This window comes from Miniopterus natalensis, chromosome 1 (genome assembly GCF_054644295.1).
Source record: "Miniopterus natalensis isolate mMinNat1 chromosome 1, mMinNat1.hap1, whole genome shotgun sequence".
Classification (NCBI taxonomy): Eukaryota; Metazoa; Chordata; class Mammalia; order Chiroptera; family Miniopteridae; genus Miniopterus; species Miniopterus natalensis.
Window position 1 is genome coordinate 154,385,740 of NC_142081.1, and position 22,190 is coordinate 154,407,929.

The following is a 22,190-nucleotide window of genomic DNA, read 5'->3' on the forward strand; positions in this document are numbered from 1 at the left end:
CTTATACCTCAATGATATGCCACTTTAAACACATTAGGATGACTATGATAAAAGAGAGAGATAACAAGTGTTGGTAAAAATTGGGACCTGCACACACTGGAATTTTAAATGGTGAAGCCTCTTTAGAAAACAGTGTTACATACGGCCCAGCAACCCTACCTCCTAGGTATATACCCAAGAGAAATGAAAACACATGTTCATAGCAGCATTATTAATAACAGCCCAACAGTGGGAACAACACGCGTGCCCTGCACTTGATGGGTGGATAAATGATGGAATGTTATTTAGAAATAAAAGGAATAAAATACTGATATGTGGTGCAATGCGGACGAACCTTGAAAACAGTGAAAGAAACCAGTAGCAAAAGACAATGTATTGAATGATGCCGTTTACATGAAATGTCCGGAATAGGCAAATTTATAGAGATAGAAAGTTAGTTAGTAGCTGACGAGAGTTGGGGAGGGAGAAGCATAGGGAACAGGTAGGAGGTTTGTTATGGGGTGATAAAATGTGCTAAATATTTCAAAATTATATTTTGGTGATGGTTGCATAACTGAAAATATGCTAAAAAGCACTGAACTATATACTTCAAATGGGTGACTGTGTAGTATCTGAATTATATCTCAATAAAGCTGTTTTTACAAAAACAGGCAGCAGGTAGGATTTCTTAGGAGTCATTGTTTGAGGTGATTTAAGAGGCACACAATGAAAAAGGAAATATGAAATAAGTCATCCAGTTTGTTCATAGACTATTTGGCACCACAATTAACCTTTTAGGGGAGCAAATAACCTTTTAGGGAGTGCTCATTTAATTTATTCAGCGACATTTTTCTTTTTGATGAGAGGGGATTAAAACTGGGACCCGAGCTGTGTGTGTCAGGTGTAAATGTGTGTGATGCTGATACACAGACTAGTGGAACACGATCCCAGGATAGGGCAGAGGAGTTTACAATTAAAGACCAAGCGCACCGACCACAGCCCGGAGCAGAACCTCGTGCAGAAACACGCGGGGACTCACCGCTTCCTCTTCCTTGCTGAGCAGCTTGGCACATGCCAGAAAGTCCTCGTACTTCGCGTATGGGATGACTGGCTCCGGGAGCTCTCGGAGGTACAGTTTGAGAAGTGACGCCACTGTGTGCACGTCCGTGTTGCTGTGGAGACAGGAGTGTGAAGATCGGCTTTGGACCGAGCTTTATAGCATTTTATTTACTTCTGCATCAAACATATCTCTAAGGGTCAGGATTCTCTGTGGACTGGCCGCGGGGCCGGTCCCTCCCGCTCTCAGGGAGCGCACACTCAGCGATGCCTGCGAGAGGCTCCCGCACGTGGGAGGGGAAGGAACACGCACAGAAGGGCGCTTGCGACTCTCAGTGTGGTCGGAAAATATCCGAAGGTTCAGCGTTTTGCTGTTGTGTGTATTTGATGTTAAGCAGAAGTGTTAACCTTGGAAAACAATGAGTATATACCAGACTTTAAAGAAAGTAGAATACGAGTTACCAAATATACCAAATCTACATGTGTGTGTATGTGTATATTTAGTGTCACAATTACTCCTGAATCCTAACTTTATTTCTCAAACTATACCACTAATTCTTGAGAAGACATTGGAGATTGGTTAGAGACACCTGAAGCTTGGTATGACAGTCTATAGTTTTTATTTTTCTTTAAATCAACACCCAAAGATATGTTTAGAGAGAGAGAGAGGGAGAGGGAGAGGGAGAGAGAAACACTGATCAGTTGCCTTCCGTACACACCCCCACTGGGGATCGAACTCGAAACTTAGGTACGTGCCCTTGACGGGGAACTGGATTCACAACCTTTCGGTGCGCAGGACAATGCTCCAACCAGCTGAACCACCCGGCCAGGGCAACATGCTGTAGCTTTTCAAGCAGAGCCTATTTTCAAAATGATTGCTTCTCAGGATGATTGCTTATCTGATACTCTAAGATAGCTGGGAGCCCTTAGAGTCTTTTAGAAAGGGAAAGAAAGCTCTACCAAAATCAAAATGGAAACTTGGCATGGCCTTTGTGTAACATGCAAACCTTATTTTCATTCTCTGCTGCATATCAGAGTGGCAGGATAATTTACTGAAATATTATTTTACATTTTGTTCTCTAGATTTCCCTATCCCTGTTAATCCATGAAGGTGGCTGACAATAAAGCCAGAAAGAGGTGGGCTGGTTTTTGTTGTGGTTTTGGGTTTTATTTGGGGGGGGGGCAGGAGCATGGGAAGGGGAGATGGGAGAGCAGGGGATTAGGAGGTTAACGGATCCCCACGAAGAGGGAAGGCTGCTCCTGAATGAGGTCAGCGATTCTGTAAGTGCTGACAACACCCCCCACTCCCAGACCACGCGGCAGGACGTGACAAAGCCCCAGAGGGACAGACCTGACGAGCTGGAATTGAAGCTGGGATTTGCTGCCTCAGCGAATATTCTCTTGCCCCAAGGGTACACGAGAGCAGAGCTGACTTCACCGAACCACATGGGCTGGGACAACGGGCATGTGGGTTCCCAGCCTGGGGCTCAGGCTCGATTTCATCGGGTGTTGCCCACTCGCCTATGCTATAGCCGATGTTAGAGAAACAGCGGCTGGGAGCCCGAGGAGCTGAAGCGAAGTATTATTGGAGCCTGCCTACAGCCCATGACCCAGTGGGGCAGCGGGCGCCAAGCAGGTAATGACGCGGATGCACCGTCGCCAGGAGCCGTGAGCGGTAACGAGAACTATGGGATGCTGCCTTCTATCCGGGGGGCTAACGCAGAGGCCGCTTGTCTGAGGAAATGCTGTTTGCGCTAAGATCTGAAGCGAGCGTAAGAATTAACTGAGAGCCCAAGAACCGCAGCAGGTCTTCCGACCGATGCCAAGCAGGCAAAGGGAGCGCGAGGCGGGAGGGGCGTCCTGGCCTTGAGGCGCGCGCAGAGGACCGGGGAGCCCGGCGCTCAGGGTGGGCCCGAGGCGGGGTGAGCAGGACCCGGGACGTCCCCTGCCTCACGACGAGGCCGGGCAGGGACTGAGGTTTTCCATTTTCACACTGAAGTCAGAGCAGGCCTGCTGTCCATCGTTTTGCAGATGTTAAAATAATAGAGGTGAGCTCATAGGGTCTGTCTTAACTAAGTAATTTTATTCTTTCCATAAGTAAATAAATATTTTTTCTCTTAAAATTCTAAACTAATATACAATATAGAAGCCATCTCAAAGGCTAGTAAAGAAAATAAAAATCATGTCTCCAGGATGTCTTGAAAATTGTGACCAAATTCATTAATTCCTAAAAATAATTTCCCAAATTAAAAAATATATATATAGACCTAAAATGGTCTCAATGGTAAGACAAAGACACTTTTTTTTCTTCTTCCTGGCAAACATGCATATCAAAGCCCCTCTGTGTTTCTTGGGCTATGTTGTGAAGCACCTGAGCCCTGAAGGTGCAGTCATGAGTAGTAACAAAACCACAAACTGGGAAGGGCACGCAGTTCAACCAAGTATTAGATAAACTTTCCATCTTTTCATTCCACTCGAATCCAACCTAGTTATGACTGGGGTGTCCAAAGTCAATAACAATTTTGTTAAGTTAGAGGCAGGTACAGAGAGGAATATAAAAACAAAGTATGAAATAAGTATAATTTCAATATATGCTGTATATTATGTGTAATTTGTATGGCCATATAGAATTCATAAAATATTTATGAAGTAAATACAATAAACAAGAAATATACATTTAAAAAGAAATCTGTTTTAGTATTTCAATGATTGACTCTCCCCAAGCACACTGTTTTTAAGGTAACTTGTTTTTTCCACGTTTCTCACTGCCTTTGATCAGGTTTTTATTCAAAATTAGCTGTCCAAAGTGATTTGACCTTTATGGAATAAACACATTTAAGTTTACGCCGCAGGCTGCTTTTCTCCCGGGGTGGGCTTCTCTGCAGCTGCTGGGTTCTTGGTAGCCGCAGCCTTTTCTCCTCCTGTGTTATTTTGCTGCTAATGCAGCTGAGCTACAGCACGGAGGGCGTTTGAACACTAGATGGCAGAGTCAGACTAATCGAGACGGCGTGAAAACTGTGAAGGATGAAAGGCTGCGGAATCATTCTTCACCCACCAGCAATATTCCGAGTTCCAGAGCTGCAGTAATTTTCCAAGAATAGAATAGTTGAGCTGTGCATCAAGGTAGGAGATGTGGGCTGGGGCGATTATACTAGCCCTTCCCGAAAGCGCTATGTTCCATTAGCGGTTTAGCATTGTGGTACACACTGAAGAGAAATTACAATAGATTTCCTTTTTTTTTCGATTAGCAAGTGTTATTAGATTTTTGCTTAAAGGATAAAACAAAGTTATGACTCTTTTTTGGGCTTATTAAGCTTAGGTTATTTTGTAAAAAAAGAGACTTCTACATTTTCCTAGTGTTCTCATTTTGGGCTTTGCCCTCTCCCACTGAATAGAAGACAAGCCCTTCTGGCCGGATTCCAACATATCTGCCAGTTCTGACTCACCTCAAGGGCCTCACATTGCGTCTGCCCCAATTGCCAGCATGCTGCCTACTACAATAAGAAATCTAGGGGTTCTCTAAAAAAAAAAATCACTTGGTATGTCCACTCTACAAAATAGCAACCATCTGCATCTAACTCTGCAGCCTGACCTTTACTAAAAACACATTACTTTGCCTAATTAATATCTGCATAATATACAGGGTGCTCCAGAAAAATGTACACACACTTTAACAGCTGATAGCTCTGAAAATGAAATGTATTTTAATAAACACCGCCTTTATAATTATTCAAAGTGTATACATTTTTTGGGACACCCTATATACAGCCAATTAGGTAAATACCAATTAAAAATGACTTTGTCTATCAGTTTAGAATTTTAAGAGAAAAAAATATTTATTTTATTATGAAAAGGATAAAGTTAATTAGTTAAGATAGGCCCTATCAGATCACCTTTATTATTTTAACATCTGCAATTGTGTGTTAATTGCCCAATGTACCTAGAAAGACTTGCTATCTTTGCCTCAGAGAACTATATCTCAGTCTTTATAAAGTGAAGTGAAGTGATTGCACTGTGGCAAAAGCTGGTGTAAATGTAGAATTAAAATCCCTAACCTGGCTGATAATAGTAATAACAACAGCAATAGCACACACCTATACGCATCTCTTCCTGCATCAGGCCTTCATGGCAGTTCATTGAGTGAGTTCTGTTATTAACCTTGAGATACTTGAACAGGAAGCCACGCATACATGAAATTCTTTTTGGCTAATTACCGATATATGAGGGATTTAAATGTAATACTCTTTTCGTCGATATTCAAAACTATTTGTTACTGTAAAATCATTATACAAACCTCAAGTCTCTTTCACTCACCTGGCGGTGTAATCTGTTTTCAGAAGTTAAGAGAAATAATCATGTGAGTGAAGGAGCTGTCAGGCTGGAAGATGCTCTGCAGCATATGTCCCTTCATTGATCAACATATGGGTTTTGTTTACACCTTATATTGTACTTCTACTTCTGAATTCTGTAGTGCTTTTTATTACACTTAAAGGGAGGATTCCATGAGACTTTCTACAGTTGACCTAATTTTATATTCTTAGAAGTGTTCCTTTGGTCATTCTGGGATTCTTCTAGAAATCATTACCTCACCAAATAGTTTATGAACATTTATGGTGTGCACCGCCTTATGCCACATGCTCGATGAAACAGAAATCTTTTTTGTCCCCCTTGGGTTTATATCTCTAACCGATTACCAACAACATGTTTCCATACCATTTCTCATTTATTCAACTTCTTAACTTTTTCTGTATATTCTAGCTGCTAAGTCCCTGCTGGGTGCGTGATATTAAGAATATTTTTATATATTCTGAAAACGACTGGTGTTATTTATAATCTATGCATAATAGAGGCCTCTTACTAATCTGAGCAGGGATAAAGGAGTCTGATGACCATCCCTCCTTGCTCATCCTGTAAGCCCACCCTTCCTTCTGTGATAAACAGACCCCCACACAAGGATAAGTCCAATACTCACAAGTATAATACTACACAGGAAAAATCTTGAAACTTTTAAGCCTCAAAATTAGAAATTCTCACTCGATGCTATGCACAGAATACAATATAATCCATTGATTTAATTGAATAGAATGAATTTCCAATGTACCGATTTAGAGAGTTATTGAAGATATTGTGAACTTATTTGCAACACACAGTGAGATAACCTAAAGTTCACTTGGAATTAAGAAAAAATAATGTCTTATCCATGGAATTCCATGAACATAAGTGGGACTGAAAACAGTCAGCAGCACTGCCAAGATGAGGACTGCCACCAAAGTGTCTTAATACAACACCTGCTCTATCTACCAAGTTCACCAAGATACAAAGGAGCAAATCCAAAGGTCGTAAATAGTTCCAAACTAAACTGAAAGTCTACAAGAAAAGCCTCCAGAAAAGGTTCTGTTCAAACTTATTTTCTTTTGTATCTGTTAAAACTGGTACACTTTTTGGCACTGAAACTTGAATAGAGTTAAACTGTCATGACAGTTATGTAAGTGTCACCACTGAATTATATACAACACCAAAAGACAGTTTTTACCTCCAGGCAAAGTCCTGGACTACATTGAATTAGTGAGTGTCCCAAACAAGTCTCCTGGTTTAAAAGTAATAGTGGCGGAGAACTGCATGATGACTCCTGCCATGGACTGAACTGCCCTCCACCAAATTCATATGTTGACGCCCTTGCCTCTAATGCAATGGTATTTGGAGATAGGGCCTTTGGGATTTAATTAAATTTAGATGAGGTCATGAGGGTGGGATTAGTGCCCTTCTAAGTGGAAACACTAGAGAGCTTTCTCTCCACCGTCTTACCTCCACCCCCATGCTTATGCAACAAGGAAAGGCTATGTGAGCACACTGGTGAGAAGGTAGCCACCGACAAGCCAGGAAGTGAGCCCTTACCAGTACCCAATCATGTTGGCGCCCGATCTCAGTCCGTTCTCCAGAACTGTGAGAAAAATAAATTTCTGTTGTTTAAGCAACCCAGTATATGGTATTTTGTTACCGCAGCCTGAGCTGACTAATACATCCTCCAAATCTGCATTTGATGATTTTTACCTTTAAAACAATTAATGGTACTGTTAGAGTATTAGGCAATGAAATGTTATCAGAAAGGCATGCTTTCAGATAATGTGGATTTACAGAAATATTCTCAGATAGATCAATGCAATATGGAAGAAACTGATTCTAAACCCTGGTTGTACACAAAAAGTTCTTCAAAATACTGATGACTAGGTCCTATATATTCTTATATATAATTGGTCTGGGCTGAAGCCTGGGCACTGAGATTTTTAAAAAGCTCAAGTGACTTTTATGTGCTGCCAAGGTTAAGAAACACTAATATAGAACATATTTGGGGTGGAAAACTTCCAGTGAAAGGAGGCAGTTCCGATTTGTAATGGTAACAAATTTAAAATGGCCACTCTACCATCCATAGGAGCCAACTTGTTACATACTTGTCTCTCTAATGTTCCCTGCAGAATTTTTAAAAGCACATAGCCAATAAGTTCTATGGTATAAAGAAAATCAATCCAGCCTCTCCTTGATTGTCTCTTATGTTAGATTTGTTCTCTCCCGAATGCCAGCAGATCTTCATTGAATTTATTTATAATTGCTTCAGGAGAAAGCTCAAGCTTTTAGGTTCCACAGAGTATCTATAGTTAACAAAGAACAAAGTTAATTTGCTCAGGACTTTTAATAAACACAGGAATTCTGAATCTAGGTTGGGGATAATGATGGAGTGATACCCACACTTGGGCATTTTCTCTGGCTGTCCTATGGAATAGAATTTCTGAAATTCACAAAGTGTAACATATATGCCAAGAAATGCAAGAATGGTTAACATGATTGGGAGGTTATTGTCACTCAAATGACCTATTTTCAGGTGGATATAAATAAACTACTCATGGTAAGAGATACGAGAAAACTAATTTACATAACATTTTAAATGATTCTTAACAAATAGCACTTCCTATTCAATGAATTACATGGCTAAAGTTTGAAAGAGGTGGACAGAGATACTTCTTGCTTAGCTCACATTTCTCCCAGAAATGGCTAAGAAATAAAGACAACTGGAAGAAATCATATACTAAGTACACTATGGCTATGCAATTACCCAATTAGATTATATAAATAATGAGCTTTTATTTCTTGCTTAAAGGTGATATGCCGTCTTTCCTAAAATTTGACTCCTGATATACAGACTCCTAGGGTTTTCTTTCATAAAGAGTTTATCTGACTACTAATTCTCATGTCTTTACACCAGTAAACATATGTACCTGAGACTATCACATAACCTTTCTTTGCTTCAATTGTGCCCAGGACTTGAAGTGCTATGGGTTGTAATTTTAGTTTCATATGGTCTTCAAAATCTTGGCAAACAGTTAATGAACTTGACTTAGCTAAAACAGAGAAGTTACAGTTATATTTAATTACTTTGAGACTTTAGGTTGTCTGCCTACATGTTTTTCCTTCACTAAACTCTGCAGATGGAGTTTCAGGAGAAACAAAGGAAAGGTGACCATCAAAATACATGAAGAGATTTATTTTTTCTGGAGTTTTCACATTATGCAGCCCAGGATTTTCTAGAGAAGCATTATTGATGTTCTGACACCAAGGAGGTACATTATGCTAAAAATATTTTTAAAATTTCCCTAATAGTATTAAAAAACCCATATATATTCTTTAATAGTTGTTTTTTAAAATAGAAAATAAAATAGAACAAAATATCACAAATAATTTTTCTAGCTAATGAATAATTAGCAACCAGTTTTGTATAATACATATATATAATGAATATATCCCTAACCATGACCCTATTGGAAGTTGCCCATTTCTTTCTTAACTGCTACAAGTCTGGATCATTTTGATTATCTGATTCTGGGACTAACAAAAAAGGATTAACATTCTTTTACAGAAAACTTATTTTCTTCCAATAAAGTCAATAAGGTAGAAAACAAAACCGTTGTGCCTTATAAAGGAGATAAGTAAAAAGGTCCCAGCTCTACACTGTTGAATCTTTAACTCATAGTATTAGAGGGAACTTAAAAGGATTTTATGGTATATCCTGGTGAGACTACAAATCAACACCAAAACCATTGGTCCAGAATGAGTCTCACCAGAACACGCCACCCTGGCATGAAGATTATTTCAAGTTGAAAACAAAGCCCAAGGAAACAAACTCAAGGGGAAAAAAAATTAACCTCCCCCTTCCCTGCGTAAAGGAATTCAAATAGAGAAGCCTGCTTCAGGAAGGGAACCCTAGCACATTCACCACAGCACATATAAATTAATTATGTCAGACAGGGAGGGTCCAAGCAATTCTGTTAGCTTCCCCTCTGTGTCCTACTGTTTCTGAGTGGCCATGCAAGAATTAATTTGTCATGTTTGTTCTTTCTTATTTACCTGTAAATCACCTACTTTTCCTTTGACTTCCCAGACCCCTGCCTTTCTCTTCTTAGTCCAGATGGTATATAAGCCTCAATTGCCCAAAGTGCTCTCCAGTTTCTTAGTCTTATGGGAACTCCCGTATGTACATATGTAATACACTTGGTCATTTTCTCCTGTTAATCCGCCTCATGTTAATTTGAGTATTAGTTCAGCAAGAACAATTTAGAAGAGTAGAAAGAAAATTATTTTTTCTTCTCCTGCAAGAACTTGCCTTAGGCAAACTCCTGGAAATTTGTTCTTTGCTTTTTCAACTTTTTATTCACATGACCTCAAGCTACCACTGGCTTTCTTCACCTTCCTCCAGTAAACCCTACCCTTAAATCTTTCATTCACACAATGATACAAGGGCTCTATAACTGTATAATTTGCTGTTAAGTTCCCAGTGTTTGAGTTCTCACATGGATCAAAGCATAAAAGTGCAAGGAAGTACTTTTCAGGCTGTTCTAAAATTTCAGATCCATTTCAGCAGCTAGCAAAGCATATATTTTACACATAACTGTATACCCCAGAAAATAATTTGTCTTCCACAATAGCACAGGACCTGTCTAGCTAGTCAGAACTAACATGTTGCTTCCAATAATGCCATAAGGTTTATGTGCTTTTTCCTCATTTCATATATGAGAAAATTGAGGCACATCACTTCAAATGAACAATTTCCCTTTACCCCACACTCCTGTAGCCTACAGTCTGGCTAGTATTTCCCAAGTTATGGTTTGAGGACCATGCACATAAAAATGACCTGAGGATTTATTTGAAATGCAGATTCTTAGGCATCCTTCAACCTTTAAATCAGAACTGTAGCCACTGGGGTCTAGGCATTTGAGGTCATTCCTATGTAAACTAATGCTTGAGAATCTCTACTATGTCAGCAGTGCTCTTCACTTTCAAATTCACTTTTATAATCCAGGTTAGTCATGCTCAATGCTATATTCCTGCCCAGAGATGAAAACTAAAATGTTTCTGACTTCTAAATTTTCAGGTTTGGGGTGTTTTGGTTTTTTTTTTCATTTCATCTTTGTAGACTTAAAGTTTGTTTAGTGGTCTTAATTCGGTCTCCCAAAGAAATAAAACATAAACAAAAGGGGAGAAGCTGAGAAGAAGGGGCAAGGGCAGAAAGAACTGGGTGTGTGGGAGGGCAGCTGGAACACCTAGAACAGCAGCTGGTTATGGGATTCTTGGATAGAATGTGTACAATCACTGGCTTCACACAGCCTGCTGTCCTTGCTTTTGAATGCTGTGTTGTAAGTGCAGTTATTTTGTTGCTGGGCAATTAATGCTATGAGAGTGACACCCACATAGCCATTCTAGACTCTACCTTCCCAGCTCTTCCAAAATGAATCTTTTTTAACAGCTGATGCTATGTGGAGGGCTTTGGAAACGAATTAACACTTGGCTTCTAATTTGGTTCTACACATTCTATTTTTCATTGTGTCCTCTCTAAGTGGGGAAGTGAAATATAAAATGTTGAGTTTTAATTTGTTTTTATTCCAAAATAGAAAAAAAGGAGGGAAAGAATGGTTAGGAACTGTATCTGTTGTTTTTTACAGTTGACATAAACTGATAAAATACAAATTTTTTCAGGTCAATGAGAATGTGCTTTCTCGAACATCTCATTGTGGTGAAGGAAACTGTGGGACTATGTCATCTAACTGTAAGAAACAGTAAGTCATGCATACATGAAAGTCTTAAACTTGAACCTCAGAACTGGAAAAATAACTTTTGATATAATTAAAGAAGAGCAGGAAGTACATGGTTTAATAAAAGTTGGTCCACGCACCTGCAACCTCTCTAAATTCAAATACTGTGTGTTCCAAATTTCTTTTTCACTACCATCCTTTTTTTCTTCCAGAGGACAAAATGTTTCTTCTCATTGGGAAAGATTATCTTCCCAATGCATCTATAGCTTCAAAACCACAGGCTGATTTATGAACACAGATGCTTGTCAGCATAGGTCTGATGTGTATAAAACACTGGAAACAACAGAGGAGGAATTAAACAAACAGATGCACTGATATGATAAGTATTATTAGTCCTTGAGATCATGTTTTTGAAAACTACCTAGTAATATGAGAAATTGTTCATGATATATGTTAACAAGAAGAGGCAAAATGCAAAAATGTGATTCTAATACTTATATATATCTATATCTGTATTTTGATGTCTATATGTCTACATGTCTAAGTCTCTATATACCTATTATTTATGTTGAATATAGCAAGAGTTCTCTGAGTATTCTAAATTATATACAAAATGTTAGAATTTAAAATATGATTTTAATAATATTTAATTAAAATTTAATAAGTTTGTATGTTATAATTTTATAATTTTTTTAAAAGTTGACTTTAAAAATCAAATTTTAAGCCTTAATATTAGAGCTATAATAATAGTCAGCCTCACTATTAAAATTAGAGATTATTGTTGCAGAATTCCTGTGAGAATGTTTTTTCAGATTTTAATAAATAAAAGATGAAAGCTAACCCCTGTTGACTCTAGTGACATGTAATCATTATTAGAAATATAGAACAAAAATATTTATTCTTGCTCTTTAACCTATTTCACAATAAAAAATTTCTGTACTGTGCTTTAAATCTTAATATCCATTCAAAACATTATGCACAGTCTGTATTTTTAACTTGCTTTTTTAAAAAGTCATTCCGATCTTGAACACTGGTGAGATTAACTTGAACTAGCAAATGTTCCCAGGCAGTTTGTCTTCACATCCCGAAAACGGAAACCCGACCTAGGACTTGGTCATGCAAAATGTCAAACTCAGCCAATTAACTAAAAAAGTGAAATACTCTACTTGGATATGTTTCTGAAAATAATCTCACTCTCCTTAGGAAATTACAGATTATTTATTCCCTTACCAGTATAGTTTACAATTATATTTGGCCACAAATATGTTACTCTCATCTTTTTATTTCACTGTTCAGGGATCTGGGAATCCTTTTTATTTAATCAGCGGAATCCAATAAATTGCATATCTGCCTCCCTATGACTGAGAGACTCAAACTTGACAATCTATTTATCAAAACAAAGACATTCAGATTGCCAGGGCACGATACTGTGATATGACAAGAAACGTGTATATATTTTGGTTTTTATCCCAAACTCCTAGCCAGAGCTCCTAAATCCCTTATAATTTCCTAACTGATAAGAGTAATGGAAGCATTTTTTTTTTTTTGTTATAGTATTGGGTTTTTATTCTCAGTTCTTGCATTAGTTCTGGGTGATAAAGGCGAAAGGAAAGTCTTTTGTTATTTAGTTTTCCTTTATAAAGTGATCCTTTTTAAACGTGTAAAGAAAATTATTTCACTTACTTATTAAAAAATCTTTCTATAGATTTCCATTTCACCTAGAACAAAAAGTAAATTTCTTATGATAAGTTATCGGACTGCACAGGATCAGCTTCTTTAATCTCATCTCTGAGGACTCTACTCATTGCTTACTGTATTTCAGCCACAAAGGTGTTACAATCTTCAAACAAGCTAAGTTTGCCTCTCTCAAGGCCTTTGTTCTTGCTATTCTACCTGCAGTGTGCTCTCCCCGTATGTTAGGCAGGGCGCATTTCTTATCATTCAAGCTACACCCAAATCTTATATCCCCAGGAAAGAGATGCATATATCTCCCCCACTTCCCTTACTAACATATTAGCACATCAACCCTTACCACTCTTTGCAATTATTGATATATTGACTGCTTATTGTTTACCTGCTCATCAATAGTAGTACAAACTCCACAAAAGAATGGACCTTGTCTGTCTTTTTCACCTAGAATAACATCTAAGACATAGTAAACACTCCAAAATCATTTGCTGAAGGAATGAATGAGATAGATGGTGACTGTCAACTTTTTTCATCCTTATACGTGTATGCCACTCCTTCCCTCAAGAAGGATTGGCTTTCAATATCTTTTCATCTGAGCCGGCCTGATGCTTTGCTGTTGACGGTTGGTAATCCGTGAACCTGACATTGTGCAGTTCCGGGCCTAGCCCTGAATAGGCCTTGTAGCTTCCACTCTTGTCTTTGAGAACTGAGGTACTCCTTGAAGAGTCCCAACAACTGGCTAAAGAGAGAAGCCCTGAAGGATACAAGAGTGCACAGAGGAAGAGAGAAGCTCAAGCAGCCATCAGTCGCTTAGCCTGCCCAGTTTAGGTTCCAGACTTTGAATGAAGCTCCCTTAGATACTGCAGCTGCACTGGATCCCGGCAACAAACACCATGAAAGAGGCAAGGTGTGTCTGCCAAGTAATGCCCAAAGGCAGAATCTGAAAAGGTGGTTGTTTTTTTAACCAGAAGAATTTGGAGCGGTTTCCTGTGCAGCAACAGATGCATGAAATAGTCACTGGTACCAGATTGGGTGCTGCTACAACAAAAACTGAAAATACATGTATTGGCTTTGGAACTAGAGAGAGTCTGGACAGTCAGTGAGGAGACTATTAGTAAGAACTGGAAGAGCAATGAGAAAATTGTTACTAGAGGCTAGAAAAACGTAACTGCTTATAAAGCAGTGGTAGAAAAATCAGCAAGACTATTAACTCCAGTAACTCAGAACAGAGCAAATGTTCCTGATGAGACTAAAGAAGGAACTGTTCAACTTTGGAGAAAAATTTAGAGAAACTATAGTGGCCCCAGTAGTAAAACATAACCTGAAGGCAAAGACTTTTTTAATTTTATGATGGGTGTGGCTGCAAAACCCCTTGTTAAAAACTCTAGAAGAATTAAAGCAGCACCTCATAGATTCATTCTCTCAGCAATATGAAAGGATTTAGAAGAATCATGAGATTATTCTATGGCAACCTGACTCATAGACTGAACATGGAAGGGCCTGACATGGAGATGAATGGGTGTGACTTTGTCTCAGCAAGTGGGTTATAATTTAGATGATAAAAACCAAGGTTTTTAAAGGAACTTGGAATAAAAAAGATAGTATCAGCTCAAAATGAAAAGAAACTTAGGACTTTCAACTTTTTATGGGCAGTAAATAGGCTGAGAAGCTACTAAACTAGAAATAAGGGCTATTTTTTACAGAAAAGGAAAGAAGTCTCATAAGGAAGAACCAGAGGCTACATCAAGCCCTCACTAGGAAGATTTCCCAGCCCCAGGGGAGCGGCCCTGACAACATGTGTCAGCAGGATTTCCCAGCTGCTGAGGAGAGAATCTGCTCACAGCCTTTACAGAATAATAGGTGTCAGTTTTTTACTTAAAAATGAGAAAACTAACTATATGAAATAACTGTTTTTAAGATGTTGGACAACAAATAGTGCAAAAATGTGACCTCTGAGAGTATGGAATTTAATGAGGTTAAGTCTACTGATTACTTTGGCCTTGCACACAGAGGCATCTCCCAGACCCTGGAGTAGGGACAAGGGCTTGAAAAGAACAGTGGTCTCCCTGAGCTAAGGAGACAGGAGCTTTAGTTTGAGGAGGCAGAAGCAGCTGGAGGAACCTTTGCAAAAAAAATAAAAGATTGTTTTTGAAATCTACTTATAGGTCTTCTTGAATCTTTGGTCAAAATACCAAGTCTTTGGTCTGAATACTAAATGAGCATATGGAGGGTAAAACTCCACAGGGCTAAACAAAGAACAATCACCACGGAAGGAACAATTACCAAGAATATTATTTTGTATGAGTTTCAGGTGTACAGCAGAGTGGTTACACAGTCATCTGTTTTACAAAGTGATCCCCCTGATATTGCCAGTACCCACCTGGCACGCTGACTCTAGTTTTAAATTCATTTTGCTACCTCTATATTTAATTTTTTTCTCTTGGAGAAAACTTACGAATCTTCATAAACTTCTTTTACTACCTTTGTAAATAGATAGGATTTAATCAATTAATTGATTCTGCCTTGTTTTTCTATTTATTATTTCCATTTATTATTATATAAATTCATATTTTCCTAAAATTTTAATAACTGTTAACATTATTTTGTTATGTAAGTGCACTATCATACTCTACTGTTGGAAGTAATAGATTGGTGTTCATTCTTTACTATTATAAAAATTATAATAAGCTACTTATCACTTAACTTCTTTCCCACATACCTAATATTTTTTTAGGACTGGAATTTCCTGCTTAAAGGGTCTTAAAATATGTCCAAATTTCTTTACAAAGACTATAATAATTTGCATTCTTACCACCGGGTGCCTATCTCAGCATATCTTGCCAGCACTGAGTACCAAGACTATTCTATCCACAAAGTCCAATACTGAGAAACTCTCCTAAAGAAAGAATCCAAAATGGAAAATATTTATGCATACATATACCCACTACATTATTTATAATAGTGAAAAAAGCCTCAACAAAAATGTTCAACAATACTGATATGGTTATGAACATATGCCTGTAGAGTGAAGTTTAAGATATTAAAAATTATGCTTACTACAGTAGCCAAGGATAGAATATTAAGTTAAAATATATTGAAATAAAGGACATTTTTCAGTTATTAATATGGAAAATCTCTGCTACACCATGTTAAATTAACAATACTAGGATAAAAATTATTTTTTTATGCTAAATTAAGAAAAGGAGGTAATTCATAAAATATTAACAGTGCTTGACTCTTAAGTCCCTTTACATGTTCTTCTCTGGAACTTCCATTATTTCCTGAATTTCACCATGTTATACTTCTTGTTTCTTTGTAAATTTATTCTGGATTAATTTGGACGTATATATTTAAAATATAATGCTTTTATTATTATATAACAAGTAGTTATTTTTAATTACATTGCTGATGTCCTAATCATCAATATTTTTAACATCCCTTAGCTGAAAGCATAAAAAAAAAAATCAAACAAGAGAAGACTTCTATTTTAAAAGTTCATTTTTCCGATGTTAAATACAGTCTTAATTTAGAAATGTTTTTAAGGTAGGCCCTGGCTAGTGTGGCTCAGTTGGTCGGGTGTCATCCGTGTACCGAAAGGTTGCTGGTTCGATTTCCAGTTAGGACCCATGCCCGGGTTATGGGTTCAGTCCTGGTTGGGGTGCTACAGGAGGCAACTGATCGATGTTTCTCTCACATCAGTGTTTCTCTATTTCTCCATCTCCCTTTCTCTCTCTCTCAAATCAATAAAAACATATTTTTAAAAAATGTTTAAGGAGTTAAAAAAGGATAGAAGAGAACAGACATCTAAAGCATCAAATCTTTGACTGTGCAACTTAATAAAAACAATCCCTATTTGTGTGACCAGGTAATTCATCACCTAAACTGTGAGAGCATCAATTACAGCATCTTGGCTCACTGTATCCTTTCGGTTCAGACTGAGTTTCTCAGTGAAGGACGCTTCGGAAAGTCTTAAACTCTACCTGTCAAACGACGGCTTCTCTCCGCAGTCAAAGGCATCCTGGAGCTCCTTCACCAGGTTGGCCTGGCCTGGCAGTCGGAAGAGACCCTCTTCTTTCAGCCCCCTCTGTCGGATGAAGTCCACGCACTGCTCCACCAACATGGGAGCCAGGCGGTTCCCGTATCTCTTCTCATAACGCACAGTATCTTCCAGTTTCTGCCCAAAAATGCCTGAAGAAAAAAAAAAATCATAGTGGATTTAAGTAATGTATCTCTTCCTAGTTTGTTGCTTTCTTTTAAAACTCAGTGTAAAGGAAAAACAAAGATTGGCACGTTAGCAAGCATTTAACATTTGGTACCTCACATTATTACAGGATCAAATTCAAGAAAAGTGTGTTGCATGTTCAAATTATGTAAGACCCCAGGATGTGTGGGGAATTATTTTAAATTCTAAAAGTGAGTAAAATAGCATACCTTTTTTGTGCTCTAAAGTGATGATAACTAAACTGTACCTATGTATGTCATGCAACGTATCTGCATTTCTCTCATTTAAAATTCAACGCACTTGTGAGGTAGGCACCAACCACCATTAGACCATTTTATTGAGGAGGAGACGAAAGCACAGAAAGGTTAAGTAATTTGCTAAATGTCACACAGCTAGTAAACGGTGGAGCCAGGGTTTGCTGTGGGATTCAGAGTCAGCCTGCATGTGTAACACAGCAGCTATAACACAGTGCTGCGTAGTGTGCACAGTGGCTGAACACTGAGCTACAGAGGAAGAAACCTGCTTCCCCATCTCAGTTCCTGTCATCATACTAGGGTGGGCGATTTCTGCTGAGAAAATGTAAATTTATGGGAAGGTCAGAAAAATAAAAGGCGAAGCAAAAAACTATGAACATTTAGTGAGCATGCTGCCCAAGGAAACTTTTTTTTTTTTTAAATGTAAAGAGCTATACCTACTTAGAATATGATATGTAAGAGTTACAGTATGTAGACAGTAGTTACATGTACTTAGAAATTCCTGTGGAAAATCACAATTTCTCCTCTAGATCTAGTCTCATTAAGAATGGTAATAGATATATATTTTCTATTCTGCAGCACTGGAAATAGAATGTCCCAAATGTCTCTAGCTTGCAATGGTAGGTGTGAGCTAACCTCCTGTATGAGAATTTTTTATGAGAAAAATGAGGGGGAAAATTATTTTGTTGTTGTTGTTTTTTTTGTTAATCCTTACCTGAGGATATTTTTTTCTTTTTTTTTTTCTTTTTTTTTTTTTGAGAGAGTAGAAGGGAGGGAGGAAGAGAGAGAGAGCAAGAGAGAAAAACATCGATGTGAGAGAGACACATCGATTGGTTGTCTCCCACACGTGCCTCAATCTCGGCTGGGAATTGAACTTGCAGCCCAGGTATGTGCCCTTGTTGGAATCGAACCCATGACCCTTTGGTGCACAGGCCGACACTCTAACCACTGAGCCACACTGGCCAGGGAGGGGGAAATTATTTTTTAAAAGCTGTTTCATTTATGATTTTCTTTGAGAGGGCAGTGAAACTTTAAATTTTAAAATTAACAAAAAAGAACAAAGGTTATGAGCTACTCCCAACTAGCAGCATGGGGAAAAACACACTGGTGAGTAGATTATTAACAGGAATATTCTCTGTTATGTGAGTCTGCAAACAGTCCCAGCTAAGTCCATTTAAAGTCCCAGTGAGGTTTCACACTCCCTGATAAAATCCTGCCAGCATTTCTGGGTGACGACGGTACGTTGGTGTCATAAAGCATCACCCAGGACATGACTTTTCATTGGACTGAGAAAGCAAATCACACAGGCGAATCTGTTGTATCTGTGGGAGGCTCTTTCAAGTGGAGAGAGAGAGAAAGAGAGGGACAGGGTGAGGGAGGAAGGGAGAGAAGAGAGACATCTAAGCAGCCTTCAGGGTTTGTGAGGTTCCTCCTGTACTGTGATTTATACACCAAATAGATAGAGGCAGCCAGTGAAGTTAGTGGACGTGATCAGATAAATATATTCAAACTCCATTCATGCTAAATATGAATAAACAAATACAAAGCCAGGCCTTCTTGGACTCTCTGTGCCCTGTCACTTTTCTCTCTGCTCCTAGTAGCCCAGTTAAGTGTAACTCTGGCTCAGCTGGTCCCTTTCTGTCTTCTTGCCCACCTACTGCAATTTGGCCTCTGACACCACCATTCCACTGGAAGCGCTTTATCTATAGTCACCAACAACTTTCTAGATGCCAAATCACTGACGGCCACATTTATTTTTGTAATACTTTATGCCTCACTCCCCTTAAAACTATCAGTCTCACTCTTCTTCCTGACACCTCTCACATGTCACGCAATTCTTGCCTTCCAGAATACTCTTCCCACTCTCCTTCTTGACTATGCTACTTGCTATCTCTTCTCGGAAGTTTTCTGGTTCTCTGGTTATGTCCTCAGCCCTGTTTTCACCTTACTTGTCACGATTCCTTTGCTGGATTCCACTTAATTTCACTGCATATCAATTATTTCCAGATTTGTCTTTCAATTTGGGCCACTCTGTGGTCTCTAGCATTAAATTTCTAAGTGCCCATTAGAACCCTCAACAAGGATATCTCAAGCTCAAAATTCCTAAAACGGGGTAACTCACCTTTTGTTCAGAATCTGTTCTACTTCTTATAATTCTGATTTCAGTTATCAGTACCAGTTATCCGCCGCCACATCATGGCAGTGTCATCTGAGAGTCAACCTAGATTCCTCCTTCCTTCCCTGCCCTCATTTACTCACACGTTGGTCCTTTCCAAACTCATTACTACTACAAGAGGCTAGACCCTCAATATTTCCTAAATGACTTTTTGAAGAGTCCCCAGTCCAGGTAAGTGCTGCCATAGTGATCTTCATAATATTTAAATCGGATCAATCCACCCTTTTGCTTCATTACTTCCGGCGGTGCCCACTGGCCAACCAAACTCCTTTCCATGAAACACAGTCTCTACAGTGCGATCCCTGTGGTCTTCCACCACGCAGTCAGCAACGCTGACATAGCAGCCACTGCGTGCCAGGCCCTGTGCCATGTCCGCCCTCATTCCTGCTGCTTCCTCACAAACAACGTGCTCTCTAATTATACTGAACTATTTGTTGTTTCCTTCTAGAAGGTAGGTCCTACCACCATGAGTCAGCCTAGAACAGTTATCCTGTAAGATTCAACTCATGTCATTTCCCGTGCTAAGTCTTTAACAGTCCCTCACCCCCACCCCAGATGCAAAGCTTGATATGTTTCTTCTTTGATTTCTCTTTTGTTTGTTAATCTGAAGATATTTTTTTCCATTGATTGTTTTTAGAGACAGTGGAAGGGAGGGAGGGAAGAGAAGAGAAGGAAAGAGAGAGAAAAACATCTATGTGAGAGAGACACTGCCTCCTGTATATGCCCTGACCGGGGCTGGGGACCAAACCTGCAGCACAATTACAATGCCCTTGACGTGGAGTTAAACCTGCAGCCTTCGTTCGTGGCATGGGCCAAAAGGCTAATCACTGGGCCACCCAGCCAGGGCTCTTCTTTGATTTCTTAACACATTGCTGTGTAAGTATTTACTTAGATGACTACCTATACTGAACTAGTCCCTCACTAGTCAAAAGAGCAATGTGCTTTCACAATTATTATATTAAAATAATTATTTTACATTTTTTATTATTATAAATAATATTGAAAAATAGCTGTATACTATATCTCTCTTATGAACTTCAAAGAGGTTTAGGTAATTCTCCAAGATGCCAAAGACACAAGAAATAAACCGGGATGGCATCAGATCTGAAGGATGCCCAAGATTCACATTACATTCTGCCCTGCTGCTCTGATCTGAACGTTTCTGTCTGTCTAAAATTCCTATGTTGAAAACCTAAGGCCTGAGATGATGGTATTAGGAGGTGGGGCCTTTGGGGAGTGATTAGATCATGAGGGCAGAGCCCTGGTGAATGGGATTACTGCCTTTATAAAAGGGGCCCCAGAGAGCTCTCTCATTCCTTCCCTTTCTGTCATGTGAGAATACAACAAGAATTTGACAGTCTGCACCCTGGAAGAGGGCTGTCACCACAATGCAGCCATGCTGGCCTGGTGTCAGAGTTCTAGCTGCCAGAACTGTGAGGCAGAAATTTCTGTGCTTTACAAGCTACCCAGTCTCCGGCATTTTGTTATAGCAACCCGAACTGACGAAGACACATAGGCAAACTTTCTTGCTTCTATTCCTGGGACTTAATACTAGAGACAGTAAGGATTGAGTGTCCCTTAAATATTTGTGGAATTAAGGAGTTCATTAAAGTAAAGTATTTCACCTCCTTAATTATAGGAAATATGTGAATAACTTCAAAGTAAAATGGAACTCATTAATAGTTCTCAGGTTGTGGCACTGATATCTATAAAAACTTGAAAATAAAATTAAAAATCCTTGATTTGCTGATGAAAAGCCAGAAGCTTAAAAACTTCTTGGTTATTGCTCCAATATTTTGCTATCACTTATTTTTCAGAGTCCCCTACCCCTCCCTTCCTATAGACCACAGAGAAAATTTGCTTTTATTTATCCCTCTGCTTACTGGAACCCTGGTAACAAAATAAGACTTGGTGGCAGCAAGACTGTAATAATTTTCAATTAAAAATGAATATTTGCCCACGGTAAATGGACAAATCAAAATAAAAGACATCCAATTTAACATAGAAACAAAAACAGCCAAAGTTTACTTCAGACTGTCATTAGCACTTTCTAAGTAGCCAACAAATCTTATGTGATAGAAAACTTAACCCAAGGAACCCAGAATCTGTAATAACCAGTAAACGTTTGACAGAAGTTTGACTTTTTGTAGTCAGAATGGGGAAGGAAAGAGAAAAATAAAGGCCTGGAAAAATTATTGTAATAATGTAAACACAGTGACCCAGTGGCCTAGGTCTTAGACCAGCAGAGTAATTACAAACACCATTTACATCTGGGTACAAGCCATGCAATTTACATGCATTTTTTTTATTTGACACTCACAGATATTCTGCAAGGTTTCTCTTCTATACATAGATTCAGAGATGCTAGGTGACTTAAGGTCACACATTTGGCAAGTGGCAGATTGGGGGTACAAATACAGGCCCATATAATTCTTAAAGTCTTCCTCTTCCCACTATGTTATGTTAATTCAATTCAGACATATTTTTCAGACCACTTTCTTATGATCATATAGGAGACAGTGTCTTTTTGTAACTTCCAAAGATTAAATCCGATTTCATGTAGTTCAGCGCCTTTGCAAATGAGCCTATATTCAGTCCTTTCTTCATGGGCTCATTAGATGTTGCCCATAATTTGGTGTAGTGCTTATCACAGAGTAATTACTTATTTATGTTTCTCTATCCCCAAGGAGTCTGTGAACTCATCCCCAGCATCACTTGGTAGATGCTCCATAAAA

The 22,190-nt window shown here is 38.7% G+C and overlaps 1 protein-coding gene across 3 annotated transcripts in view; it reads right to left on the reverse strand.

The window, feature by feature from the left end:
* The window catches only part of ARHGAP24 (Rho GTPase activating protein 24), a 416,254-nt gene that overhangs the window by 24,550 nt on the left and 369,514 nt on the right, over positions 1–22,190 (reverse strand). For all 3 annotated transcript variants that reach the window (XM_087826703.1, XM_016213058.2, XM_016213059.2), the window contains 2 exons: positions 16,784–16,991; positions 1,019–1,151 (listed from right to left, as the gene is read on the reverse strand). In XM_087826703.1, coding sequence (XP_087682829.1) covers positions 1,019–1,151; positions 16,784–16,991 — 341 coding nt within the window. The remainder of the gene's footprint in view (positions 1–1,018; positions 1,152–16,783; positions 16,992–22,190) is intronic.